General features: G+C 28.4%; 1 protein-coding gene across 2 annotated transcripts in view; it reads right to left on the bottom strand.

The window, feature by feature from the left end:
• Nucleotides 1–12696, bottom strand: part of LOC114128704 (transient receptor potential cation channel subfamily V member 5) — a 47583-nt gene that overhangs the window by 5120 nt on the left and 29767 nt on the right. Inside the window, exons 10-15 of one of the 2 annotated variants that reach the window (XR_007603513.1) lie at nucleotides 12122–12599; nucleotides 9679–9858; nucleotides 6392–6543; nucleotides 5542–5651; nucleotides 4198–4379; nucleotides 1585–1688 (exon numbers count right to left, since the gene is read on the bottom strand). Coding sequence is in view for 1 of the 2 variants with exons in the window: in XM_050198451.1 (XP_050054408.1) it covers nucleotides 1585–1701; nucleotides 4198–4379; nucleotides 5542–5651; nucleotides 6392–6543; nucleotides 9679–9858; nucleotides 12122–12599 (1219 nt within the window). In the remaining variant the exon portion in view is untranslated. Of the gene's footprint in view, nucleotides 1–1584; nucleotides 1702–4197; nucleotides 4380–5541; nucleotides 5652–6391; nucleotides 6544–9678; nucleotides 9859–12121; nucleotides 12600–12696 lie in introns of both variants that reach the window. The other variant, XM_050198451.1, reaches the window with a different exon arrangement.

The raw sequence follows: 12696 nt of genomic DNA, 5'->3' as shown, positions 1-12696 counted from the left end.
GTTGGCTTGTAAGAAGATAATATGATGTTATACTGAAAGGTATAATTACGAACGTTCGTATTGATATTCATCGACGATCGTGAACAAGTAATGACATATTTTTTCATTTTTAATTCGATTTAACGTGTATATTCTTCTTGACATTCACATGACGTATACATTTTAATAATATAACATACTACATACCTATTTATCGTAATAATACATTCGATATAAAACTAAATAAAGGTCGATTTGAACTATAGACTCTGATTTAGAAACTTTCCCAACGGACAACAGTCATTAACGTTCCCGGAAAGTTTTCGTGTTCATCACCGAATATAATATACTATCTTGGACGTCATACGAATCGAGTGCGGTGAAAAGTTTGTGAACTTCCGTCGCCTCAAAAGATATGTATATACATTTTAAAAGTCAACCATCGCACTTTATCACGTAATGCATCTACCTATATTGTATACCTACAGGTTACCGACTGTTAACTTACGAAACTATACATAGAACATGCAATGAACTATACATATGGCAGTACATTTTATGGGTAGCGAACATTTTCAAAATAACTATGCTACTCCTTAATCAGTCCTTATTTTTTAAACATCGTATTGTGACCTTTTCAATAATAATAATAATAATAACGCTATAATGAACCATTAGATACAATTCGTTAGAGCCCAGTAGAGATTTCAATGAACAACATTACTTATACATATTATTATGATTCTAATTGAAAATAATAAATAAGTACAAAATACGTGATTAGATTATCAATGGTAAAGCACATTGATAGTTAACTTGAAAGGTAGAAAATATTTAATCAAAATAACTGATTTTTTTAACTGTACATTTTTATGCGATTCAAAATTAATTATTTACTTTTCAAGACATAGTACATACTTATAACTTATAATTTATAATGAATACATATAAATAATATTTATATTTTTATAAATTATAATAAATACATCGTTTGTGTAATGAATAAGATCGATTTTAATATTTACTATCTCATAATATGACCCAGTTTTTTTATGTACATAGTTTATAATGTATCCCTATAGTACCTCCATGTATAGGGGACATTTTGTAATATCTACCGCATAGAGGATTTCTCAATAGTAGACAACTCTCTGTAGTAAACATTTTTTAATTCCCTATGACTGTCCACTGTATACACAATAATATCATTGATTTTAGAATAATATGTACCTATAACATTCTAAAATCAATGATAGTAGTAACAAAAAAATTAGCATTTTTTCATTGGACATACATATTTTGAATATTAAAATTAAAAACAACTGAAATTTAAAATTTAATTTACTTATATAAACTTTGTATAGTTTTATTTGTTGTATAGAAAAAAGATTCAACTTTTCCTCTTCCGGTGACAAAAAAAAAAAAAAAACTTTTCTAATTAGTAATTCAAAGTATACCAAAAGTATAAACGGAACGGAGTTTTCCAAAATACCTCTAAGCTATTTATCTGCTTATATATATTATATATATTTACGTATTTAGACTATATAGTTGTAATAATTAACATTAATATTGACAGGTAGATTATATAAACATTCAACTCACTTGTCTCTGCCATTCGTTTCGGGTCTCGGCGATCTTTTGATAAGTGTTACCCATCATGGCGATCAACATGTTCACCAGCAGAATGGCCACAATCACCATGAAAACTATAAAACAAAACTACGTTTCACGAGGCAAACGTAGTGTGTAGAAAAGAGTTAAAATACACACCCACCCACACACACATACACAATTTATTCATACACACATATACACCCTCACGCACATGCACGCACATGTTGTGTTGCACTACACACAATACTACGGGATGATTCATTGAATTCGTTAGTTATTAAATTAATTTTTTATGTACATTTTCAAAAAAAAAATAAAAATTATTTTATAGGTATAAGCAGTAGCGTAAACCATTATGGTCCATGATGCACAACATATATTTCAGTATATACCACTCTTTATCCCCTTAATATAATATTTAATGTACATAAATATTATGTGACTGTACTTGAGTATTTTAATTATTGTTTTATGTTATTGGTAAAAGATTATATATCCAACCACTCCACCCCTCAAAAAAAATTCCACCATGACGCCTAGGCGTCATAAAACACCGTTCATCATGCCACTAGGTATAAATATTATAACATTACATTTTTATAAACATTTTATTTTTATTATTATAAACTATTTTGTATTGGTTAAAATGCTATTAATGCTAAAACAAAAAAAATATGCATGTTTTTATCTAATAATTGTTAGCAGAATAGTTTTCCAAATATTCTATGAACCATTAATATGCTATTATATCGTATATATTGAATCAATTTGGTTTAATTAATAGTCTTTTAATGTTGTAATTAATAAGCTGGAAAAAATAACTAGAATACAAGACATTCAATCCAAAAGTTGAAGTCCACTACTACGGTCATATTTTTATATTAATTTAAACGAAAAAAATAGTACTATTTATTAAATTTCAAATATTATATAAGTATTTAAAAAGCAAATTTCAGTTTTCCGACTTAAGTTATGACATTAAAAGTATAGAATTTCATAAATATGAATAATAAATTGTATTTCAAATTTTAAAGTGTTTAAATTATGAATATTATGTGAAGTTGGCCTCTAGATTTTGTCCGATCGATTCGAAAATAATATGTCAAAAACGTTAATTGATTTTTTCAAAATATTGATACACCTTTTTAAAACGATCGGACAAAGCGCGGAGAGACAACTTCACGGTCATGAAAATACTACGGTCTTATAAAACGTAAAAAACGTTGACTAAAAAAACGAGTGTATAGACAGGAAAAAATTATTCAATGAACTGAATGGATCACCCTGTATGTATAATGTGCGTAACGTAAGTCAGTCGTTTTACGTGTACGCAATGTCACGCGTACGTATAATCGCAAAAAATAAAAATACATACATAATACATATATTTCCGTACAACAATACTCATTTTTTATTGTTATGCGTTAGTCTGTATTATATGCTGTTTGCGTGCGTGCGTGCGTGCGTGCTTATATATTATATGTATTGCGATTCTCGTCGCTTATACATGCACATCGCGGTTGCGATGGCGTCGAGAAGCAATTTTTCTTCTGCTTTTGTCTTTTTTTCGTTCAAATCACGTCTGTATATTATACGGTAATATACATAGCACGGGGCATATGATTTTTGAAAAGAAAAGGAAAATGGTTTAAAAAAATGTCCACACTACTGCACACATACACAGACTGATAGACCCAGTGCCATGTCTAAAAAATTAAGGTTTATCGAAAAACTATTAAAATGCATCCATATTACATATGTTATTTCACTATTGTATTATATAAATTGTACTTGCGCAATTATTATAGGAACATATTTAAATATTTTATAAGTTGTAATAAAAACCAAATTTAATTATTAATATTAATAATTGTTTATTGATATTAAATATTATTATATTCTGACTTCTTATATAGGTACGAGAAAGGTTGCGTATACTGTACACACCGTGGTCATGGGATCTTAAATATATTCAACCGTATAATTCTATACAAATATCACCATTCATCAGAATATCACTAAATATGTTAATGAGAACTCAGCGTTTTTTTTTAAATATTTTTAATTCGTCAATTCAAAAAATTCAAGATCTAAGTGTAAGGTTTGAAAACATTGTTTACAGATAAAGTCACTATAAGATTTTGAATTTTAAACGTCAAACTTTATATTTATGGTTTATTAATCTGAATATTACATATTATAGTGGTTATACCTATAGGTTCGATTATAAACTAAATTGCTTACATAAGTATACAGTGTTATAATCGTAATACTATATATAATATAATAAAATTGTAATCTAAAATCATGAAACCGAATTTTTTCCTTCAAAATCTTAACCACTTTTATATAAATAAAATAATCTAGACTTTGTGTTAGGATAGGTTAGGTTTAGGTCCTAGTCTCTAATTAATCATCAATAGTGAACATTGTAATCGTTAAAATGAAACAATTAAACTAATTATTACATTTTTATTGTGAATGTTTCGTATATACTCGTAGATTAATAGGTTGTACTAAATTATTATTTATTAAGAAAATATAGTTAAATACGTTTGAAAGGATCAAAAAAAAAAAAAATTCAAAAAATATGTAACTTACCTTTGCGACCAACGTGTGACTAGTCTTGTCGAACGCCGTGTAGTAGTCAGTGAACGTGTTGACGGACATAAGGAACATTGCCATGATGGACTCGGTCGGGGTCGGCATTGGATTCAGCACAGAGTCGTCAATGCCCTCAGGCGTAAGAGGGTTGTCGTAAGACAGGAAAATCACATAATAAGCTGCGGAATCAAATGATTTTGCAAGTATACTGTATCGTATTGTACGCTTTTATTTTCAGGTCCGAGCGAATTGGGGGGTGAATTTTGTTTGAGCACATCGTACTCCTCAAAACGTGATCTTTTCGTGAAAATATTTTTTTTTTTTTAAAGAAACGTGGAAAGTTTGTGCATTGTGCATACAATTTTATAGCAAAGACGAGTAAATCTGATTTTTTAAAATATGGAAATATAATATTTTTTATAAATTGTAGTGATGGTAGTCATTTTTGTAAATTTTATACTTCTTTCACAACAATTATAAACTGGAAATCGTTCGAATATAGCAGTGGCTATAATATATATATCCAGAGCGTATAGGTAAATATATATAAAAGGTAAACACGATGCATGATTAGACATCGAAACAATATGTTGGACCAATTTTTGGTTAGGTCAGTATATTATATATTTATAGTTTTGTATGTCTTCATTTACACAACTGTTTAAACGATTAATTATAAAACTGTTTATACTTTATGATTTAAACATAGGTATAATACCTACATAATAATATATTATTCTAGTTTTCTGTGATTCCAAATTTGGGTTCATAATATAATAATATGATTGTGTGATTGACTAAAAAATATAAGACAAATATAAAACCCTTGACGATTTTTATTCGATCAGTAATACTAATCCTCGGAACTAAAATTATATATTAATTCGGGGTGGTTATTTGGGAGTGAGAGACTGAGGCAAGCGTACAGATATATTCAACCGGCTTATAAATTTTAAACTCTATAGGCAATGGACATCTATGCAAGAGCGTATCCAGGAATTTCCAAGGGGAGTGAGATGAAAATAGTAACCTCAAAAGTTAACGGACAAAATAAATCATAATATTTTTAATTGTTTGTCAATATTTATATTTATATCTTAAAATGTATTTATATTTAAATAATGACTACATCGTGATACATTATATTATGTATAATATACATGTAATAAATAAACAGGGTCGGGGTGGGGGGGGGGGGTGTAGGAGGTGTTATTTTAGAATATTTGCCTCGCTGCGCTACTGCAGTCGAAACGCTTATAAATTTTAATAACGACAACCCGCTGTGTCATCGTTTAGATGTGTACCTACGCGTACATTTTATACTAATTGTAATATTCTCACCTTGAGAGAACCCCATCACGAACACCATATAAATTGAAACGAACCTCAGCAAGTCTCCCATGACCATCCTATAGATCATAACCACGAATGGACCGACAGTTTTGAAACCCCTGCCGGCGAGAAATGTGCGTTAAATATACCATACTCACTTATCACGGTTATTAGCTATTATAAATAAAAATATTGGCCGTTGAACGGTGTAAGTGTGATAATAAATTATGTCTTATCATACGTGTGCATGAATGTATAATATATGTGCCTGTAATTTTCTAAATAATCAGGAAGCAGATTTGTATGTCATACATTCTGTGACTTTGAGAGAGTACCTATATAGCACTATATAGTATCTAGAATTATACCTATGTTATTTTATTTAAAATAATGAAAAAACAGTTAAGTAAAAAATTCAAATTTAACGCAAATATTAATATAGAATTCCGTTGATACTAGTCCATTAAGTATAAAATATTAAATAAAAATGTAAAAATGTATCATACCTATACCATTTATACATGCATTATTTATTAGGTAGTAAAACGATTTTAAAATCTAGTCTTTTAGATTATCCAATGGGCTGAACTCAAAAACTCATTAGTTCATGATTAAATTGGTGAGCGTTAAGCAAATCAGTATTATATAAGATCATTTATATATTATGTAGTTGACTTTACTATCAAAAGCGTATGATGCCGGTTATAAAAACGTGCAAAAACAAATTGTTTTATACCTAAACATGGTTTTTTTTATAACCTATACGTTTCTATAGTACTCGAAGAAAAAAAAAATATTCGTATTTTGCATATTATAAATCCCTTCCCTTCTTATAACATAATAATATATGGCTTTGTACCTGCAGAAGAACAAAAAGTACGGACAAGTGGTCAACATGATGATTACGGCTATTATATCTTCGGCTTTGTCATAACACGTCAGTCTCAGCGGCGGTATGGTCATCATGAGCAGGCACGAGAACAGGAACATCACTCTTGCCGGTGCTATGGCCTGCGTGTATGCACCAATTTATGTCAAAAAGTATTTTTAATATTAATTTTTTTTTTAAATATTAATAATACAAACATATTCCAATGTTTTTTTAAATTGTTGTTTTAATAAAAATATTATAATAAAAAACGATTTTCGCTTTTAATAACTTATAAACGAGGTATATTGAGTAAGTGTAATATTTAATTGTTTATTCAATCAATGCAATATGAACTTAATGTTACTTTTTTTCTTATCAATATTAAGTTGTGTTAAACCATAAAATCATAATAACATTAAAAGTAAGCAAATTATTTTGATTACTATAAGGATTTATTAATATAAGACTCGTTTGAATATCAATGACTTAATTGGTTGTTTAAGTAACGTTAATCTTTATAGTCTTATAGGTTGTTGTTTAAGGGGGCTTCAAGCCTGCAGCACTATCATTTCTAAGAAGTTGTGTTTAAGCAATTATTTACGTATAAGTCTAGTGGAGTGCATGTGTGTGAAAAGTAAATGCATGTCAGTGTGTGTGAGCCATGAATTCTACGAAACTTTAAACAAGAGCTGCAATAATGACGACGAAAAATGCTTCGTTTATGTTTTAGTACTGTCGAGGAAGATTTTCGATTTGTATTTTCTATATTAAAATAAATAAAACCTAAGACCTACAGTCAAAACCTGATTTACCAAATATATGGCCCAGGACAAAATTAAAAATAAATTTTTATTTCAACAAAATAATATATTAGTATATAATATTACATAATCAGTGACAGTCACCGGTGGGTCCCTTGGCCACGTGAGCCCAGGTAAGGTTTGGTTAGGTTTGGCCCAGGACAAATGTCTATTTTGTCCGTGCGTAAATATGGCCCGGCCTACAGTATTGTTTGGTTTTTGGACTGTCGTACTTGAATATTTCAATCGTCTTCACCCTATCTTCACCTTTGGGTGGGAAAATTACGAGAATTTTTTTTTATTTAGAGGAGTATAATATAAGAAATAAAAAGAATCGTAGGTATAAGAAGTGTATTAATTATATTTTGTAGTCGATATGGATACTAAACATTTATTTAAAATAAATAATAATAAATCTTATTCACCGAAATATTGTCGAGGTAATTTATGTAAAATTACTTTTAACTTATAGTGTAAAACTTTTGAAGTATATAACAACGATATCGGCTTAATATTTTAATCAGTTTCGATCGATTTCGCAGTTTTGCATATTGTTATTGTTCTCTTGACGCCACCGTGGCACCACGCGAATAATATGTATAGCAATAATAGCAGTTATAGGTATAATATACAGGTATACTTTCGTGACAACATTCGTAATATCAGGTCAAGGGAAACTACTTATTATGCTAAACAAGTTAACACGATCTTATGATTTTATTTTATTTATTTAAAGACCCTCGACACTGAGTGGTTTTTAAATTCATTACTCGCCTTCGCTTTTAGTACGTGATTTTATTATTACCAACTCAATTGCAGTATATACCGCATTCCAATTTAATACCGTTAACAATACTTAAGTTATTAGTTATTTATTATTTTAAGTTATCCTTAAACCAAGTATTCTTCAAAATAATATAGTGCACAGTATTGCCTTTTGAGTTACCTACTTCAATTATTAAAGCTATAATTTTTTTTTATTGAAATTAAAGTAGATATATTTTTTTTCAATATATATATTTATTACTGTGAAGTAAGATCTTAAAAGTTTTGTAATATCTTAATGATTTAAACAGCAAATACTCAATTTTAAATGCGCCTTTTTTTAGAGTAATTTATAGAAACACTCCAATTTGATAACATCAGTCTCTAAAATTTAATATATACATATATATATATATTTTGAAACATTTTATTGCAACTTTTGAAAAATGCATTGTGTAATTGTTTTTAAATATAGGTTTTTCTTTTATATGCACTCTGTGTGATTTGTCTTTTTTTTATTCATTGTCAATATTATATATAAGTGTCTAGTATTATATCCATTCCCGATTTTAAAAGTGATGTTATTTTTGATAGTTTAAAGTATAGAAGCTTTGTAGAATTATAGTTTTACTGGTAGTACCTAGATGGCTACATTAATTTTGTTGTATATGTATAGGTATTTTATTAAGGAACACATTTATTTTTATGATTACAATTTTATATCTTGCACTAATTTTAGTTTTAACTTATTTATTCCTTATTTATCTTTGTCAAGAGTTATCTATTATTATTCATACAGTGTGTTTATTGTATATTAGGTATATATATATATATTGTGTAACGAATGTTACATTCATTTTTAAGTACAAAATGAAGTTTAAATATTACATATAATATATTATTTTTAAATGCTTCATTTATATAAAATCGTTATTTTAATTTTCATTACTACGTTTAATTGTCGTAAATAGATTTCGGTGAATTGAAAGCTCGATGACTGGTGTATTTTAGTTTAAGCGCAATTAGGTTCAAGAGTCATTTGCTCAACTTCGCGGAACTGGATGTGCACCATCACAGTAGGATTGAATACGTTTTTCCTAATTCGTGTGTTTGTAATTCAAAAAGTGGAAAGTTTGTAAAAGTTTATATGAGCTGTTTAGTTATTAGCATCGGTACATAGTAGAGTTTAGATGAGGAGACTTTTAGACGCCCAATTACTTTGCCATATCTTCCTAAATCAAGTCAAGTTCTCATAAGTACTTAGTAAATGTAATTTTTTTTAAATAAAATATAAATAAATATCGTCGAAAGTGGTGAGTACAGTGTTTTCTATGATATTAACACGAATGATAAAAATTTTCTTTTTTTCCTAATAAATATGGTGAAAGAATAATAAATGACTAGACCTTGTATAATATTTTATTAAATTTTATATGTATTTATCTGTTGTATATTAACTATTTTATTCCGTTCAGATATAAAATAAATAGTGAATGTATACGATGTATAGTTTATGTAAATAAATATGCAATGCTTTTTTAAAATAAAATCAAGAGGGATTTGGCTTATCACTAATGATATTGTTTCAGTCACCACCGATGTAAGTCGAATTATATTTGAAATGTGGATGCAAGCTTAAATATTATTTAAAGTGTATCTAATTTATAAATTAAGCATTGAGTATAGGTTTAAATAATTCTGATTACTGACCAAATTTTCAATGAACATCTGTGTGCCTAAAAATCCAGCTTCTCTGACGGCAGCCAATAGATAGAGGAAGGCTCCCACAAACATTGCCACTTCCGATCCCATTCTGATTAAATCATCTGTTGAGTGTACAGCCATTAGTCTGCACACTTTATGTCTCTTGTTCCACCAAAATTTTCTCGACTGTTGACAATATAAGTATAAGTCTATAAATGTTTACAATAAATGGATTTCTATCAAATTAAATATTTAAATGATTAGAAATAAGTGTTACGACTATATGTAGCTATTATTGTTTATCCAATGTATTTCAATTTTCGATGATTAAATAATATATTATGATAATTGTTTATTTAAAAAATTGAATGCTAGATCACTTTAATTATGTTTGAATACTTTGGAAGTTTTAACTTGCAGTGAAATAATACACTGCAATTGTGGTAAAAATGTTTACAAGAATTATGTTACGTAAGACAAATTTAGAAAACTATTATTTAGCTATTATTTCTCTCCTACATAATTTTTAAATATTAATCTGATATTAAATTAAATAATGTTAACTGCATTTTTAACAATTAAACTTAAATGAAAAATACTAAATTAATATTATTTCACATAGATTATAAGATTTTCCAAATGTTTTGTTGTTGTTTTAATATTTTATGATAAAAAGTAAATAGTACAAACACTACAAACAATATAAAATAACTGCATCTAAATTGCTGTATTGTAGATTGTACAAACAAAATCACTTTTTTTCTAAACAAAAATAACAATATAAATGTTATAACAGATAAGTATAAAAATATTGATACAGTAATATTTATATAATATTATCTAACTTATGTGTATTTCAATATCTGAAACATAATATAACACTATTGCAAAAATCGTAATAACAATAATAGTTTTGATTTTTTTTTTTTATAGAATAAATTTCAACAGTCACAATTTACAATATTATTACTTTTAGATTCAATATATTATATCTTGTCAATTTGAAATTGAAGTAATTTAAACAAGGAAAAAAATAATATACTAATTGAGTTTCGGTATAAAATATAAATACATCAGTAGTTCACGATTGGGGAACGAAAAATAAATGAATAAATTGGGTCCTTACACTTATGTATATACTATATATGTGTATACTATTTGAGTAAGTGGTAGGTACGTAGATATTTTTATTTTATTCGTGTTATTATATTGTGAATTTCTATAGTTATAATCAGTGGTAGATTTAGGATTTTTTTATGGGGAATTCTAAGGTTAAGGTATCGTATTCTGTATACTCCATCCAGTCTATCTTGAAGGCAAGACTCTTTTAACATAAAAAATAAAAAAACATCTTAAATCACACTTATAGGATTTTTATTGTAAACATTTTTTAAGTTAGAAAAACAGGAAAGGAAACTTTTTTAAGTTTGATAGGACTCTGTATTGTAAAGTGGACTCAATTTTAAATTTTGCAGAAATCAATTGATATGTACGTACTAAGAAATCTGTGATACTCAATTAGTTCTAAAAGGTTTTATTGGGGATTCAATTTGAATGCATCAGTCACCCAAACTGTTGTTATATTTACATTTCTTAGTTTGCCATTAACATAATATATTATGTAAATCGAAATAATTGTGTAATAACTTTGTTTGTATTTGAAGTTAATGTATCATTATATTTTCAGAATTCTGTATAATATTATTATAATCACCATTGTTTATCTAAGATATTTATTCCCTGGACATTTAACCCTTCAGTAGGAACGAAACAATTAAAATAAACATATTTTAAAAACAAACTATATTGTAATAGTATAAATTATATTCAAAGATTTTTTCAGACAAATACATTTTTTTTGGTAAAATCATAAATATTACTTTATCATCAATATTTTAGATACTTTTTATCGTGCATATATTTCTGCATACTTTTAAAAATTTTGAAATATTGATTTCATTGAAATCATAATTTAACCATATCACTTATCAGTATTCGTATGTATATCGTTTTTAACATTTTATCTTTTTATGTGCTGTGAAGATCTAAAAGGTTAAAATGCAAAAGCTGGTATATTAATATAAAATTGAATTATGATAGTATAATATTATAAGCTGCATAGTAACAACGAAATGTTTCAAAAAAAAAAAAAAAAATTATATAAGTAATGTACGTAATGTTGAAAACTTTTCTACGAGATTTTGAAATCTATATTATTCCGATTCTAAAACCCATCGTCTTTGTATTACATAATTTCTCGGGGGAGAAATATCCCTTACACCGGCAAGAGGGTGTATACGTGTATCGTCAAAATGTGCATATATTATACCCATATCTAACCGCCGCATATAATATTATTCTATACATTCCGACGTGTCAAGCGACGTTATCATGACTTATCGCAATGTGCATTATTATAATAATATGGTGTGCGGTACGTGCCACCTACTTTGTTGTAGTTGTATGTGTAGTTGGTCTTAAACGTATGGTTGACCGGATTCCACGTGGTCCTGTGTTTGTTTCTGTCCGAACCCGAACTCTTGCCGTGTAAGTTTACGGTACCACTTCCACCACCTCTACCGTCTTCGTAGATAAGTGCCGTCAGGATACCACTACCGTTGATGGCTGCGAAGGAAGCTGTGGCTGTGGCCGGGACCGTGTATGGTGTCGTAATTTCTGTGGTTATCGCCGTTTCGAGCTCGATCGGAACGCCGCCACCAATCATCATCTCGTCGTACATGACGTTATCGGGCAACAACGACTCGTTGTCCATGAAATCTAATGGCGTGGTGGCCACCGTGGTCGATGTGGACGTGTAGTTAATTAGTGGCGGCTTAAGACCAGTAGGTGGTGGTCCGGGACGCAGCACGAAGCACACCATGGATATGGAAAAGTAAAATGCGAACAAGATGAATTGCCTATAGAACCTAAATGAAAATATAAATTTTAACTTGTATTCGTCTAGATACTTTCGACAACCACTTTAAATGGGTAGAGAGATGTAGCAGGTTCATAATTATTATT

This window comes from Aphis gossypii, chromosome 1 (assembly GCF_020184175.1).
Source record: "Aphis gossypii isolate Hap1 chromosome 1, ASM2018417v2, whole genome shotgun sequence".
NCBI lineage: Eukaryota > Metazoa > Arthropoda > Insecta > Hemiptera > Aphididae > Aphis > Aphis gossypii.
Note: the sequence above shows the minus strand (reverse complement) of the source record. Positions and strands in the feature narration are given on the sequence as shown.